Source organism: Cheilinus undulatus, linkage group 21, assembly GCF_018320785.1.
Source record: "Cheilinus undulatus linkage group 21, ASM1832078v1, whole genome shotgun sequence".
Lineage (NCBI taxonomy): Eukaryota > Metazoa > Chordata > Actinopteri > Labriformes > Labridae > Cheilinus > Cheilinus undulatus.
The window spans coordinates 15,605,983-15,622,766 of NC_054885.1; the positions used below are offsets into that span (position 1 = coordinate 15,605,983).

General features: G+C 40.4%; 1 protein-coding gene across 8 annotated transcripts in view; it reads left to right on the plus strand.

The window, feature by feature from the left end:
• Window positions 1-16,784, plus strand: part of shank1 (SH3 and multiple ankyrin repeat domains 1) — a 158,143-nt gene that overhangs the window by 100,168 nt on the left and 41,191 nt on the right. For all 8 annotated transcript variants that reach the window (XR_005991378.1, XM_041778105.1, XM_041778104.1 and 5 more), the window contains 4 exons: window positions 762-883; window positions 1,731-1,879; window positions 6,198-6,311; window positions 7,295-7,370. Coding sequence is in view for 7 of the 8 variants with exons in the window: in XM_041778105.1 (XP_041634039.1) it covers window positions 762-883; window positions 1,731-1,879; window positions 6,198-6,311; window positions 7,295-7,370 (461 nt within the window). In the remaining variant the exon portion in view is untranslated. The remainder of the gene's footprint in view (window positions 1-761; window positions 884-1,730; window positions 1,880-6,197; window positions 6,312-7,294; window positions 7,371-16,784) is intronic.

Sequence of the window (16,784 nt, forward strand, 5' to 3'; positions counted from 1 at the left end):
GTTTATTTAGATGGTTAGAAAGTTGTTCACTTCTTTCCTGACTTGGTTTTATATGAGCAGGGAAATATACGAGCCCATGACATCACCGGTCTTGATGGGACCCCCCCAACTTTACAATGACATGAAATCACTGAGCAGTTCATCTCAGTAGAGTCTGTTGTTAGCTGATGTTACTGTCTTTACTGAAAGTTAACAGCCAGCTACATGCAGTGTTTTTGTTTATTGTGAGGTAAATTTGCCAGATCTATCAGTGTACGAGCCTACAGGTCATTAAAAGTATTATGGTGAAGAGAATTGTGCCAGAAAACAGTACATTTAATCTCCAACTTCTGTCTTTCTGCTCTAGCACAGGGACTGGCAGCCGCGCTCTGATCAGAAGCAATTTTTTTTTTTTTTATTACGAGGGCTTATTTCTCTAAAGTGGGCGTGGCTTCAGCTGACACACCCACACTAGCCGAGAGCAGATTTTACTGCCAAATTTTTCATGATTTTGAAGCTTCATTTTGTAAACTTAGATCTTTTTCATGACTGCAATTTTTCCTGGTGGTTTATAACAAAGAGTCTGTCACACAACAATCCTGAAATTAAGATTTTTTTTTTTAATCTCTTGACAAGAGCTTTAAGATTGTGTGTGCAGTTGTTAGTGAAAGTGGAATTTTTGTGGTTTGTGGTTTTGCACTGTTTACGCACAGCAAAATATTCTCCAACCTTTTGTGTTTAGCATGTTTTCCTGCCTTTCTTCGTCAACCCCTCTCCCACAGGGTTACAAACATACAGGCACCCTGAGGAGTTCAAGCAGTCCCAGAGGGGCAAGAACACGGTCCCCTTCCAGAGGGAGGATTGGAGATAAGGAGGACCGCAGCAGACAGAGTCGAAGACAGGGGTGAGAAGCATAGGCTGATACCTTTGCAGACCAGGAATCTCTACGCTATTTTCTAAGTGCAGAATTCTGAAGGTTCATCGTTGCTGATCAAAGCCGCTTGAGACTTTATGATTGGATTTGTAAACAAGAAGAGGTTAATTTTTTTTCCCTCAAAAAGAGTTAATGTGGTACTTTAGAGTTTTTAATGAAGTTATGTAATACTAAATACATTCGGAGTAATATTTTTTTCTTTTTCATCAAAAATGAACAGTATCTAATTGATCTGTAATAGGTCTATACAGACTTCTGAAACAGTTATATTTTTGTCTTAAAGTAAATGTAAAAACTTGTAAACAAATGTTAAACTAGTGAAATGTGAGAAAGAACCATTGATGGCAGTTATGTACACTAATAAAGTCTTTACAATCCTCAAATTTCAGTCAGTAGTAGCCACATTAAAGGGGTATCTGTATTTTTTAAGTTAGTTATGACCAGTAGCCAGTAGCTGAAGCTTGCATTGCCAAACACAGAGTCTTTCTTGGTGAAAAATAAAGCACTTTAAAAAATTTCCAGTATAGCATACACTCAAGCCAGCATTGAGTTTTAGGCCCATTTTGACCTAAAACTTGCTAAATTACACTGAGAAATTACACCCATCTCTTAAGCGATATAGCTTAGCTTCTCCAAGCAAGTCTTGTTTGAAGGGGGCCACACTTACTGAAATCAATGGAGGCTAATGCCACTGCCGTTGCGAAGTACCTTATTCAACCTTACTTCAAAAATACAGAAACAGCGCTATAGTAGTTTATTTCTATGAGAAGTTTCAGTCTTGTATATCCCATAAAAAGACATCTGCCCCCTCCCACAGCCCCGCTCCCACCAGCACAACTGTACAAACTGCAGGCCAGCGCAGACGTCTCTACAGCGCCGTCCCAGGACGAGTCTTTGTTGCTACCCGATCACACTCTGCCCAGGGGGAGCGAGAAATCAGCTTTAATAAAGGAGACAGGGTAAAAGGTGAGGATAAATGTGTTCAGTCAATTTTAACACCAGGTATATTTTTTATTCTAAGGATATTTTTGTGTTTACTGAAACATGCAGCATTTTGTCATTCATGTGAATTAAAAGTGGCTGTGTGGTTGGGAGTTGTTAGGTACAGTAGGTAGCTTTAATAAGACAAGATCGAAACAAAAGTAATGTCTGCTTTTTAAAGCTGAATGGTGTAAAAAGGTGCTTCCCCCTTTAACAAGAACATATATATATATATAAAATGTGCATCAATATCTAAACCTTTGTGATCAGAGTCAGACACATATTTATCAGTTTGATTTTGGACATTAACATGTAGACTCTCACTTTTACGGCTTTGGCAAAGCCCTAAATAGTTCCTTATAAAATGTAAAGTGCTGACTGCAGGTTTGAACAATTTTTAGAGATAAGATTGAATTGGAAGCTTTTCAGATAACGCCATTAAGCTGACTGATAAAAATGACCTCAACACACACGAAAAACACACACATAGCAATTTACGTGACAGTAGGTGGCACTACAGTGACAAATATACAGTGACCACAACACCAGAGCTTAAAGGGAACATTGCATATTACAAACATGTTGACCTAATTGGATTCAAACTGGTATCTTTTATATGTTTTTTATGCAAGTCAGATGAATACCTTGTTCTTCCTCCCCTTCTCCGACCCTACGTTTGTATCATCCTTTGAACCTTCCTTATATGAAACCTGATGGACATGTTTGTGAAGAAGGCAATGATGAAGAAGTTACTGGCAAAGGAGATCAGAGTGAATACAATCAGAGAAGTGAGGAGGCGAGAGAAGAGCTAATAAAATGGGGTCTGTAATACAAGTATCAGTCAATGCCAGGAGAGACAGAGAGAGCAGGAGAGAGGGTTAATAACTTGGTATTAGGAGTTTTCCTAGCTGATCATATTTTCTGCAGACCAATCTAAGGACAAAGACAGACGCTGACATTATTAGTGCAGTGGGATGTCACCATAACATTTGGGCATTTGAATGAGAGCTGACTAAAGTTGTCTTCTTCTAGTATGACTTTCTATGTCATGTTATTTTTGACAACAGTCAAGGACACCAGGAAGAACATGTGGAGTTCTCAGCTGTCATAACAGTCAAGAAAGACTTTTTTTAATTTTTGAAAAAAAACATGAGCAGTGCACTTAAACTTTGTGAAGAGTCCTCCTATATGAGAGCAGTGGTCACTTTATACAGACTCACTGACAACAAAGTGGACTGAGATATTCTTCAGATGTAGATCAACAATAGTAACGTTATCTTGATCTATCTGAGTGATTTGTAGAAGGTACTTCAGTAAATAATTTCAGTCTTCCAAAGTGCATAATCAAGTAAGAGCTACACGAAATCATTACACAACAACTGCCTAGACAATATGTATGTAATGAGAATCTATTAAAATTGCATTTACCAGTGTTACTAGTCTGATGATTAAATGGGGCTGTGTCTAATAGTGTCTAATATTTAAAAACTAAATAAAGTTAGGAAAACCTGATTAAGGTACCTTCACTAGTGGCTGTCTCACACTTCATATCCAGATATCTCTGACGTGTCATAGTCAGTGGGCTGCAGTGGAGACCACAGTTGCCACCTTGGTTATGGCAGCCAGCCAAGATGGCAGCTTTCAAAAATCAGCTGTAGGATTCATCTATAGCTCCACAATCAGCTGTTCACGCCTGGCCAGAACACCACTTCTCCAAATGTGTCTCACTGGACATTTGGACACACTTTACATCTTTATAAGCAAATCAAAAAAGACCCAGGGTGTATTATGGAGTATGTTTACAAAGTAAACATTTGGTGTTTTAAGAAAGACATATTTAAGTGCATGTCAATAAATTAGAATACTGTGAAAGTTATTTTTACTCTGTAATTTAAATAAAAAATTGAAACTTCCATATATTCTAGATTCATCTCATAGAAAGGGAAATATTTTAGGACTTTTTTTGTTTTAATCTTGATGATTAAAGCTTAAAGCTCACAAAAATCCCCTTTTCTCAAAATATTCCTAATCACCAATCAAAAACATTTTTTTCTTTAAAACAGAAATGCCAGCCTTATAGAAAATACACTCATGAATGCACTCAGTAACTGGTTGGAGCTTCTTTTGCACAAAATACTGCATCTGTGCAACGTGGCTTGGAGCCAATCAGTCCGTGGCACTGCTGAGGTGTTATGAAGCCCAGGTTGCTCTGATAGCAGCCTTCAGCTTGTCTGTATTTTTGAGTCTGGTGTCCCTCATCTTCCTCTTGACAATACTCCAGAGATTGGGGTTCAGGTTAGTTGGCTGGTGAATCAAACACAGTAACACCACGGTCAGCCAATCAGTTTGTTAGTTTTGGCTTCGCTGTGGGCAGGTGAAGAGGAGATCAGAATCTCCATATAGCTTCTCAGCAGATGGAAGCATGAATTGCTTTTACATCTCCTGGTAGATGGCTGACAGCATTAACCCTGGGCTTGATAAAACACAGAGGACCAACAGCAGCAGATGACATGGCACCCTAAACCATCACTGACTGTGGAAACTAAAAACAAGTAAAGTATTTCAGTGTATGTGTGATGAATCAAGAATATGCGTCGATTTAACTTTTTCGATCAAATTATTGGAAAATATTTTGCTTTCCACGATACTCGAATGTATTTAGATCAGGGGTTTCCAAACTGTGGCCTGGGTCCCAAATACGGTCTGTGGTCCAATTTTAATTGACCTGCAGCTAATTCTAGAAATGAATAAAATATGGCCCACATTGAACAAGGATCTTGTGACTGACTGTATTGTACTTAATATTTTCAGCACAAGGCCGTGCTACCATGCTAATTATGTAAATAAACATCTCAACAAGAAAAATTGATCTATATATTTTTTTGTGACTAAACTGAGACAACACTCTACACGGTAAAAATATTGACAATCAAGATGATAATAATAATAATAACTCCCTGATGGGTTTCAGAAGCAAAAAGCAGAGCCAATAATATTCCTGGGGCTGAGCCAGCGGAAGCTAAAGCCTAACAGGAAACCCTGAAACCTGATTGGTATCCCCAAAAACCTGGAAGTGATTGTGTATTTTCCTTGTCAGCCACTAAATAGAGTGTTTAGCGTTTGTACAGACAGGCCACAGAGTTAAGCTCTGCCCCAATCAGCTGATCTAATGCAAACCCTCATCAGCTGATGGCCAGTTGATTTGTTCTAAGCCCACTATTGGCCAGTCTCTCTCATGCTGCCTTATTTAAACTGCTCTTGCCTGGCCACACTCTGCCACTCTTTCTGCAACCACCCCAGCTCCTCCTTTATTCTGCTTCTGACTTAATCAATGTCATATACCTCGCCTTGTGGATATAAAAGTGACCGCAACTTCCTTATGTGTTTTCCTAAGTGGAAAAGGGTTTGAACACCCATGATTTATATGCACCTGTATTTTAAAGATACCAGTCTTAGCCCAATAAGGTTGACATGTCTTAGAATGCAGCGTTCCCTGTAGCTCCTGATGTTGTTTTCTAGTAGTTGTAAAAATCATATTCTTCTGTCTTATAACAGTCAGAGATGTCTCCCACTTTTTAAATAATTTGAATGAAAAATGTAAAGCAAAGGCTGTTTTGGCAGCAATGTGTTAATTATTAATTCATTAATATGCCAGCAGCTTTAGGCATTTGAAAAACTCTGTATAGAAATAGTAAGTATTTCTGGTTATTGTCTTGTTAACTTTTGTGGCTCGTATGTCAGCATCAATGTTTAAATTAGTCCATTTTATAACAAGCTAAAACTCCTTACAGGAGTTTCATGTATTATTTAAACAAACAGCTGCTGTTATTAGTGTTACAGCCAGTGTGCCATGTTATCTTTCACACGGATCACACATGGGATGCCACGTTAGAATTCACTTTAAAAGATTCTTATTTAAAAGACAAACAAACTGCCTTTTTAAAATATCAAGTGAGAGATAAACTAACATTCAGGCCAAATCCAAGCCAGATGTCTTCAGATGAGTTTTTAAATGTCCTAATATGAGTGTAAGGTCTCTACATATGTTTGTATTCAATGTCTGCAGGTATGAATATGTGTGTGTTTGTGAGTAAGTCTAAGGTGTTGCCAGGTATGTATGTCTTGGTGAGTATGTAGGAGGTTTGCATGTCTGTTTGTGCGTCTACATGGTTTCTTCTGTCTGTATAATGCTGTTGTCTTCCTGTCTGTGTTTATTTCTCGGTGGTGTCTGTGCGTGTTTGCTGATGCGTGTTGTGTTTCCCTGTCCTCCTGACATGCTGCTATTTCCTGCCGCCCCCTCTAGTGCTGAGTGTTGGCGAGGGCGGGTACTGGGAGGGGACGGTCAGGGGTCGCACAGGCTGGTTCCCTTCCGACTGTGTGGAGGAAGTGATGCTTCGGAGCCAAGACAACCGATCAGGTGATCACAACACAGATGCATTCAGCAGCTCATCCTGGAGAAACAACCAAAAGAAAAAAAACATTACATAGTATTGTTAGTTCAAGTAAGTTTATGTCATAAATGCATGATTATGATCTGAGTCAAGTTTTGTGTGAAAATGTTTTGCAGACACTGATGTTTAAGATGCTGTTATACCAAGAGCAAAGTCATTCCTTGTTATTGGGGATATTTTGATTGCCTCATGTTGTTTGGACAGCTCATGTTAAACTTCAAGAAGTCAAAGCTTTGTGCATTTTAATCCAAAAAGGTACAGTATGTCTTCCGTAATGTAGTAATTTAAGTATCAAAAATAGAAATACACATAACAAGTACAATATCCTCAAAATAGATTCAGTTCACTTGTGGACCTTGTGTCCAGGTTTTGGTGATGCTCCTGGATAAATAGATTTCAACCAGCAGAGACTTAATACAAGTTTAACAATAATTGACTTTACTAATTGAATGAAAGAAAAATGTGCAAAGTCTTTGATTAGGCTCCATCATGATGACTCCATGTACTTGAAGGGGTAGTGAAGCAAACGGCAGAATACGAGTCTAGACACTGGTGCTGGTGTTGGTGAGGGATGCAGGATCAGATGAGGAGTAGACCTATGAGAAGCTGGACCAGGAACCAATGAGGTTGCTTGGTGGAGGAGACTGAGGTATGCAGGATGAAATGAGCAGGAGACCTGTGAGGATCTGGAGTAGATGCTGTTGAACTGAATGGAGGTGGCCGGGATGGAGGAGGGTTGCAGCGTCTGAACTAAAATGACTGGCTGACTGTGAAAGAGAGAATGACAGATTTAAGATATGACAGGTGCATGATAATTGGTCAAACTAGGTTGTGGTAGAATCTGATTAGCTGAGTTTAAGAGAGTGAACGCCCATTATCAGTTGATCAGTGATTTTTAATATGGACGCACACTTGCTGACACTTGCTGGCTTGTAATTTTGTGTTTTAGAGAGCCGTGGAGAGCGAGCAAAAAGGCTGTTCCGCCATTACACTGTGGGATCCTACGACAGCTTTGATGCTCCCAGGTAAGAGCCGCACCCCTGAGTGTCTGGTTAAAAAAAAGTTAAGAGAAGTTAGGCATTCAGATCACACCCCAAAATTAGAAAAACCAACTCACACCATTTTCTTTCATTGACCTCAGAAAGAACTTTATCCCTCCGACCCCTCTGCTCAGTGTTAGACTCACTCACCGTGGAGAGTGGTCGTGTTTACACTAAGATACTGTACACATCCTTCCAGATATGATGAATCATATGGTGATTCATGTGTTCCAGTTGTGTTTTCATGAGTGTGATGTGATGTGTTGTGAGTGATTCATGGTGCAGAATGACAGTGTGTGAGGGTTCGCTGCCTCGAGTCTACATGCTGATCTGCCTGCTTTCATATTGGTCATCGTAGAGGAACAGGTTTACCGGCTGTGTTGTGACTGGCCGGTTTTTCTGAATCTTACTCAGACAGGAGGCAGATTTTTGAAGCTATTTGGACTATTCCTCCTTTGTATATGTGCATTTTATCTTTTTGATGCAAAAACCCCTGGCTGCAGTTTTTGAAGAGGTGAACTCGTTTGTGATGGTGAAGGTGCTTTCATAAAAATCTGATGACTCAATCAGAAATTTCTTTGTGTAATCCAGTGAAATCATTCAGTCATCATCAATGCCCTTGATGACCAATTTCCATCACCTGATGCATGCATAATACTTTGTCAAAGGAATAACTACAACCTATCTTTTAACAGCTCCTGAGATCTCTGATTCGTAGATAGAGAGTCATTTTGTGTCTTGTGCTGATGCACACTTCTGTGGCCTGAGGCAACGTGTTATTTGTTTGCCCATTCAGCCCAGGGTATGTCACTCTAATTGTTGAGAATGTCATGTCAGGAAAAGCAAGAAGGAACAATTTAAATTTAGGCACTACCTTACAAAATATGAAACAGCACGAAACGATACAATAGTATGGACGTGATCCGATGCAGTGCAGTGTGATGCAATGCGATATGGCCAGTGATAATAATAATATTACTATGCAGCAATTCTGCGATGATGATTTAGTGGAGGACAATCTTAAAGTGATAACATCAGAAAATCAGATTCACTGATACATATTCAATTTTAAAAAGGGTAAAGCGTGAGATCAGTGTATTTATTCACTGGAATGGGCTCTCTCTTTGTTGATTACCTTCTTTTTGTATTAGCTGCATTAATTTCTTAAGAAGCACCACTTTGTTATATGACATAATTTCAAAGATGGCCAATAGCAATAAGACAAAAAAAGATGAAGTGAAAACATTGTTGACCAGTGGTCAAATGTCAACATTACTGTGAGCTATTATGACCTGACTAAACTCTTTTATTGCCTTAATTCTTGTCCAATTCCTGTAAAATTCTTTTGTCCAGGAAGTTCAGGAAGGAATTTCCTCAAATTTGGCTGAAACATTCATTTGGATTCATGGATAAATTAGTGATACTTTCATGGTCAAAGGAGAAAATGGAAGGTCACTGTGGCCTCATAAGTCCATTATTAACACAATATGTTTCCATCTGGTGGCAGGACTTTACTGCATCTGATTTTTTTTAAATATTTGTATCCATCTAAAAGAGAAACATAAATATTAACAAGGTCTCTTTTTTCCCCTTTAAGACAAGTTTACCTTGGTGTCAGAGATCCCTGAAACATGCCTATGAAGTTTGTTGCAAAAAAACCCCCTCCAATACTGGATTTTTGCATGTCTATAAATCCCTTTGTTTGAACCCTGCTCAGAACAAGCTGTCTGTGTCTGTGACTTTAAATGTTAATTAACTGTCTGACTTCTCCCCTTTCAGGTAATGAATTTGGCCTTTTTTTAACTTTTGTGGAATTATATACATTCAAACAGATACCTGTGACATAAACATGAATTCTGACAAATATGTCTTATAAATTTAGTCATGACAAATAAATATACAGAGAAATATAAAACATATTCAATGATAGAGACCTAGCAACAAAAACAGGATGTATTTGGCATATGTAGTCGAATACTGGCAGCTGAGAGGAGGCTTCAGAGGGCAGAACTTTCCTTCAAGCAGGGAAGACCAACCGAACCTTGGGGCAGTACTGGGAGATTGTGGACAGGCCAGGGGCCCATATTTTTGCTAGAGAATCATGAAATAGTATATTTTGCATAATATGTGACCTTTTCGTGTCTTACCCATGGAGATGGTGGTAGACCAGCATAAAATGTTGGGATATGCTCCATCAGTAACACAAATGTAGCCGCCACAATGACATGTCAAGTATTCTGATGCTATTAAAACCATGCACTCACCATGCAAGTGGCTGGATCACAGCTCACAGCATGCTATGATATATTATGATGCAGACCAGTGTTGCTGTTTTTTCGGCTTTGCCTTTAATGGCCACAAAAACTGGAGAGAGCAGGAAATATGGGGAGAGGGCACATGGGATGACATGCACCAAATGTGCCAGAATCGGGGCTCAAACCTGGAACCAGTTTGTTGAGGACCATATACAGAGGACACCTCTGTGTATGGCTGCCTACTCTATAAACTGTGCAGAACCACCACCCATGGTAGTTCTTTTTTAACTGCTCATTAGATTGTAACCCTGCATTTTAAGCCAGTGGTAGAATATTGTTCATTTAAAAAAAAAAGCATCGTGGTGTGCAGTTTGATTGAAAATCCTCCTAAATCTAAGACAAGAAATGACCAGCAGTTGTGGGGAGTGGCACTCACATATCAGTATGTCATATCTATCACTGGAGACCGACTGCTGAACTATCAAACCAGTAGCTAGCAGTTTTGCAAATTTGCAGGATGAAAGTGATTGGTTTAAATTACCCACACAGCTACACCAAAACTAGCTGATGTGTACTTTGCTGAACACAGTGAAAATGGTGGTTAAACCCTTATTTCCTCAGCGTGACCCTGTTGAAAACAGAATGTATCCTATAAACTAATGCCACTCATATTCTGGATTTTACTGTAATTCCAGTTGAGCAAAGACCCCAAACCAAGCCTTTACTGGTTCCTCTGTAAAGTTGATCTGTTGACACACAAATGCAAAAACTCTACAGTATTGACTCCGACTTTGTGTGTTTTCTCCTCATTACCCTGTCCTAATATAATGACTTTTCCTATAATGCCTCGGCTCTGCATCATTGTTAGCTCTGTCGCTTTGAGACAAACTCATTTTGGTTCTCATGACTTGGCCTGTGCAAAGAGAAAAATATTTGCAAAGAAGTAAAGCCATTACCAATCACATGTATTATTTACATGAAGCCCCACCTTCTCCCTCCTCTTTCCCTCTGTTTTTCATTCTGTCCCTTGTCATCAGTCTTTATCATCCCTCAACTTTCAAGCTTTCAGGCCTGCTCCTTCTTTTAGTCCTCTGTGTTTTCCTTTCTTTATGTCCCTCTGTAATTGTGTTTCTTTCTCTGCATACACTGTATCATTTATTATTAACATGCTTTTCATCAACAGTGACATTTCATGCAAGCAGCGCACTCAGCCATGCAAAATTACACACATATGTTTGTGCACACGCGCTAACACACACATCATGGATAATTAAAGCCATGTACTGCAGCAGAGAGCGAGCTGGAGCCCGTTTGTTTGGCCAGGCAGGCAGGCACGGCTGACTCAGAGCCGCCCTCACATGGGCCTACTTTCACAGCCTTTATCACTACATGTAATATCTCACCTATCCCTCCTTTCATCCCTCTATATTTGTCCATATCTCATGACCATCTCTGCATCCCTCCCTCGCTTTTTATTCATCACAGTATTATTACTAAACCCCCCTGTACTTTTTAATTTTCTTTCTATCACCCTTTGTCCCCTGGGGAGTCTCCATCTGGAGGTCAGACAGTGAAGGGCACTCCAAAGGGAGAGGAGGGCTACAGAAGAGCTGGGATGAAGAGGAAAGATTTTTCTGTTTACAAATGGACCAAAAAAGATATTTTTTGTGTATCTGAAAGCAACAGGGGGCACAGCAGGTCAGGTACTGCAAGATGCCCTCTGCTTGAGTGTCTTTACTTCTGCATAATGGACTAAAAGCAAGAATAATTTAGATATTAAGGTCCATCAGGTACATTGTTTTAAAATTTGGGAATGTAAATTTGTATGTTACTTGTTTCATCTTTTTGCTCTGCTTGCAATATATAAAAAAGTATGTTTATCTTATGCCTTCATTATGCTTAAAGCTAATCTTACATGGTGAACAAAGTCCACCTACTCCAAGCTAAAGAAAAACACGGTACCTTTTTTCAGGGAGGTTGCTAGCTTGCTGATGTAAAAAAGAAAAAACGACTTAGTGTACGAAGTCTATCTTTGGCCTAGGCTACTGTATTTACAAAGTAGTCAGGTCAAAGATTTCAGCACCACAGATAGTGCTGGGACTAAGTTCTTAAACTTGACAACAAGCACCTTAGAGCAGAGGAGCTGACCATTTCACTGAGGTGCTGAAATGACAGCAGAGTTTTACAGGCATCTTTAATACAATAACCTCACATCCTATTCTACATATAGACCAATGTTTTTGAATACATCACTAAAGGCAGCAGTACAGATGCTGAGGCCTGCTAAACTACATGCTGCTACTGGTAGAGGGCTTTTCTGTTGACTGGCAAAAGTTGGTAAAAAAAAATCTAAAAGAATCTTATTAAAGGATTTTTTGTAAGCTTGTCCTCCTGTCCTCTTCTCTCCTGTCTTTTCTTGGATCCACCTCTGTGTTTGTACATCATGACTGCTCCCTGAGCTTGCTTTCAGGTCTGTTCAGCTTGTCAGTTCTTATAGACTTTGAGCTTTACCTGGTCGGAGTCTTGTCATGATCAGACTAAAGTCTGAACAATAAGATACACACATGAATCCGCAATCATCATTACATTAGTGTATGAGAAAAATACCTAAGAAAAAATGAAAATATTAATTTTATTAAGTAGTTTCAATAGTTCATTCAATGTTTTTATAGTGTATGTAGAATAAATTTGTAATAGGTTGCCTCCTACATTTTTGTTGGTCAGCACCATGACAGAGATGGTTTGTTGTCTTTGAGGGCTTTATTCCAGATAGCGTGTGAGTATGTTAGGCATGCTGAAGTGCATACAAATTAAATGTAGTCATAAATTGCAGAATTTCAATTCTTTGCTTTTGATCTACAGTTTGCAAAAAGGTGCCCTTGTGTTGTTGAAGCCATAATTCATAAGTTGCAAAAAGTTGAGTTCTTATTTTGCTTCCTTTCCTTTGAATTTTCAAAGACTAAAAAAACCCATTAAGGACCAGTACTGATGCAAATATATATTTATTTTATATTTTGATATACTAATAATGAGTTGATTGTGAATTCCAATCTCCAGTCAGTCACTTTTTAATGTCCTTTTAAAAAATAAGTTGTAAATTTGATGTATTGTATTCAAAGCTAAAATGTGTAGAATGTCTCACATTGTATTGCCTGTATTACCTGTAATTAAAATGCAACAACTCTGGTGCTATATGTGTTTTTTTACTTTAGGCCTTACATTACAGTAGATACTAGCATGAGTTTTTAAACAAGAGAAAATCTTGTTTATAATGGCTGTGTTTTTGTTATGGTGCCTGTCTTGGCAGAGGAGACTTGTTTATCATTGCTATGGAAGCTTTGGATGTTACGTGAAAGGCTATTACATGAGTGGTAACTGCTATTGGAAGCTGCCCCTCTCTTGCTGCAACTTATTGATGTTTTTGTTGCTTACTTGTGATGGATCATGATTATTCTCTGCCATTGGTGGCAAGTTCAACCACCCTCCTTGTAACAAGGATCCCCACTTCCAGTTGCAGCTCCCCCTGGTATTTCTAGATTGTGTATAGACCAGATCTGCTTTTACTTGATGTTTTAAATGGATGAATCTGTTCATTAAAAACATCCCTTCATGATGTGTTTTTACTAGACAACACTGACATTGCTTTTAAGGATGAATTTCACTTGAGGGAGAAATCAAGCATACAGCGTTAGTTCAGGCGGGCCATATAATTGAGATCAGCTGATCTCATGCAAACCCTCATCAGCTGATAGCCAGCTGATTTGCTCCAAGCATGCTCTTGGCTCATTGCACTCTTGCTATCATATTTAAACTGTTCTAGCCTGGCTACACTTTACTGTTCCCTCTGCAAGCCACTTTTTGTAACCCTCTTCCACCCCAGCTTCTCCTTTATTCTCCTTCAGACTAAATCAATGCCATTCTGTTGTCAATTGATTCATTTAAGCCTGGCTATGCTTTTGATGCTCACTCTGCAAGACGCTATTTGTAACCTTCCTCCACCCCAGCTGCTCTGAATCAGCAATTAGAGGTCCACTGGTGCATCCTTAAACTTTATGTAAGAGAATATTCTGACTCATATTAGTTATAGCTAATATGCATGTGGTATATATAAATGTTTCCTTCTCTTTTTAGTTTCATTTGTTGAAAGTTAAAAGAAAGTTAAAAAAGAAAGTTAAACGTCAATCTGAGTGTTAAAATCTTTAAACTGCTGGTTCACGGAATCCCTTAATCTTTGCCAGAGATGCTCTGTGTTACAGTACACAGTCTGTACATGCTGCTGCTCCTCTCTCAGCCCACATGAGACCATTTTTTGGGCCAACAGAGGGTCAGTTGAGGACAGGGAGCACACACAGTTTGGAGGAGAGGCAGAATAATTCTGAACACCACTGTGTCGGTTTGTTTTGTCTGAGTGTGTGAAAATGGACTGCTTTTAGAAATCTAACATACATTTTTAAATGATTCTTCCATTTTTTTCAAATATCATTGACTACCAATTGTTGTGGCTGAAAATGTGTCAGGACTATCCCCACTCTGGCATCTCAGATCACATCCATGTTCAGCTGAGCGCCAGTTTATACTCAAACAAGTGCAGCAGAGAGTGATCATTCTAACATAGATGCACAGATCCATCTAGAACTATAGATCACATAAGGGCAGACATGCAGGAACACATAAACACAATCATGTGGACCTTCTGTTTCCTCTCCTGCGCCCTCCCCCTTCTCTCTCTCTTTCTTTTCTGCCCTCTCTTTCCCCCTTTCCCTCTCTCTCTCTCTCTTATCACACATGCATGCACATACTGTACACAGAATCACAGCGGTGTAGCCTGAACATGCAGGGAGGGAAACAAAAAGTCAGGGATGTGAGAGGAGAAGGGGACAAGAGCTGTGATCATCCTTGGATGCAGGAGAAAGAGGGAAGAAAGGAGGGAAGGTGGGAGGGCGAGTGGAGGGGACGACAGCTTGGACATACGTGGAGAGGAGGTTCTGACTAAGAGATGATGTGAGTGCCTATTTGAGAGGATCTGTCCCTCTCTCTCCTCTTCTCCTCCTCCTCTTCTTTTTCCTCCTTCCGCCACTCACTCGCCAGCTGTTTTTCTGTCCTCCCTCTCTCTTCCTGTCTGCGTGGATTCATCCCTCCCCCTCCACCCTTTCCCCTATTCTACCCTTTCATTCATGCTATGTTTACAGCAAATGTGCAGCTATAGTGTGAGTGAGTGTGCATGTGAAGAGAGGCATGTAGGGTCAAAAAACAGGAGCAGAATATTCAGATTTCTGCAGATTTATTTTTGAGAAAATTAGAGCATCTGTTTGCTTTTTCCCTTTATATTACATAGTAATATTTGACAGGTTTTTACTGTTACATCACATGATAATGATGATTCCTGGGCTGTCATTTTAACCATAACATCTCTTTTTTTTAGTCCTTTATGAGTTAATTGTTTCTGCATTGCAAAGACTCATCTGTTTTTATGAATGGGAAGCCATGACAGTGACAGATAGGAGGAGTGAATACTATATATGTAAACTATAGGAGGAGGAGGAGGATGCTGAGTATGAGTATGAGGTGTTGTGTTGCATGTTTTGACTGTGTTTCTTCATGAAAAACCCTGCACACAAACCCAATCACCCCCTCTCTCTCTCTTTCTCTCTTTCTAAATTACCTCATTTCTCTCCCTTCTTTTTTAAAGCCACCTTATTCCCCCCTCCCTCCCTCTGCCCCTCTCTCTCTCTCCTTGTGTCGCAGTCACAATGAACCATCTCCATCTCTCTCTCTCCTCCTCTCTCCATCTCTCTCTCCGTCTTAAGAATGAAGGGGCTGGGAGAGCTCGGCCCTCTCCCTTTCCCTTCTTCCATCTCTCTCTCCTCCTCTTCCTCCTCCTCTCCTCCTCCTCCTCTCTCACCGCTTGCGCTCGCTGCTTTCTCGCTGGAAGACGAGAAGGAGAAGGAGCAGGAGAAGGAGGAGGAGGAGAGGGAGGGGAGGAAATGGCGATGGGGGCATGCGGCGAGGAGGATCTCTCCCTCTCCCTCTCCCTCTCTTCTTCCTGGCCGTCGCTCGGCCCTGTGAATAGGAGCGTCTGGTTCATTTACAGGTACCTGCCATGGTTTTTTATACCCTCCCCTCCCTCTCTCTCTCTTGCTCTGCCTCTCTCCCTTCAGTTGCCGGGGGAGATGTTGGAGGGGAGGCGGAGGGAGGGATGCATGCATGTGGACATCATGGATGGCCGGGCAGGATCGATGAGATAGATTGACAGATGTTGCAACGCATGCTTGCAGGCGGATGTGTTTGGCTCAGTGTGTCTCAGTGAGTGTATGTGGTGCTGCACAGCCCAGTGTGGTGTGTGAGCTGTGCAGCTGTTCTGTGTGAACATGTGTGCATATTTGTGAGTGTGTCGTTTCTCTTCCTCTCTGCTTTGAATCGCTCTCTGAACAAACGTCCTCGAGCAATGCTGCACCGGCACAAGACACGCTTGCTGCTTCTCCTGATGTGCGGAGTGATTGCGTGTTTGTTTGAGTTCATGCATGCCTATGGTGTGATTGATGCTGTCCACCACAAACTGAAGCAGGGTGATTTCTCTTCCTCTCTTGTTTGGTTGATTGAATGTGTTCTGCGTGATGTGTAGCTTGATTCTGTATGTTTACCAGTGTGTGTGTATGTGTGTGTGTGTGTGTGTGTGAGAGAGAGAGAGTGAAAGAGACTGCCGACAAATTGGAAACAGAGCATGGGAGGGAGTTTTAACGATGCAGCATGCATGACAAGTTCCAGCCTCTCTCTGACACCTCTATGGAAGTCTGTTTGGCCAGCCCTGTTTGGCTTCTTACATATGCAGTATGAGGCTGCGCTGTTCTGGATGTCCAGCTTTGTTATGTATGACAACACTGGTTAACTACTATTGCGCAGGCAACAATGAGAAGCAACGTGAGTGGTTCTGCAGTCCTGAACCTGCTTTGCTTTGTGATTTTGATGATGGAGCAGCAAAAAAAGCAGAACTTGTGGTGTGTTCATCTTGTAAAGTTTGAAAGTTTGTCACAAGGAAACAACTCTTCAACCACCAAAAAAACGAATTACTAAGATTTCGAAAAGTTAAATGACTCCCTAATGTCTTCATCATACTCCATGTAAGCCCTCAAACTCCTGTGAGGAG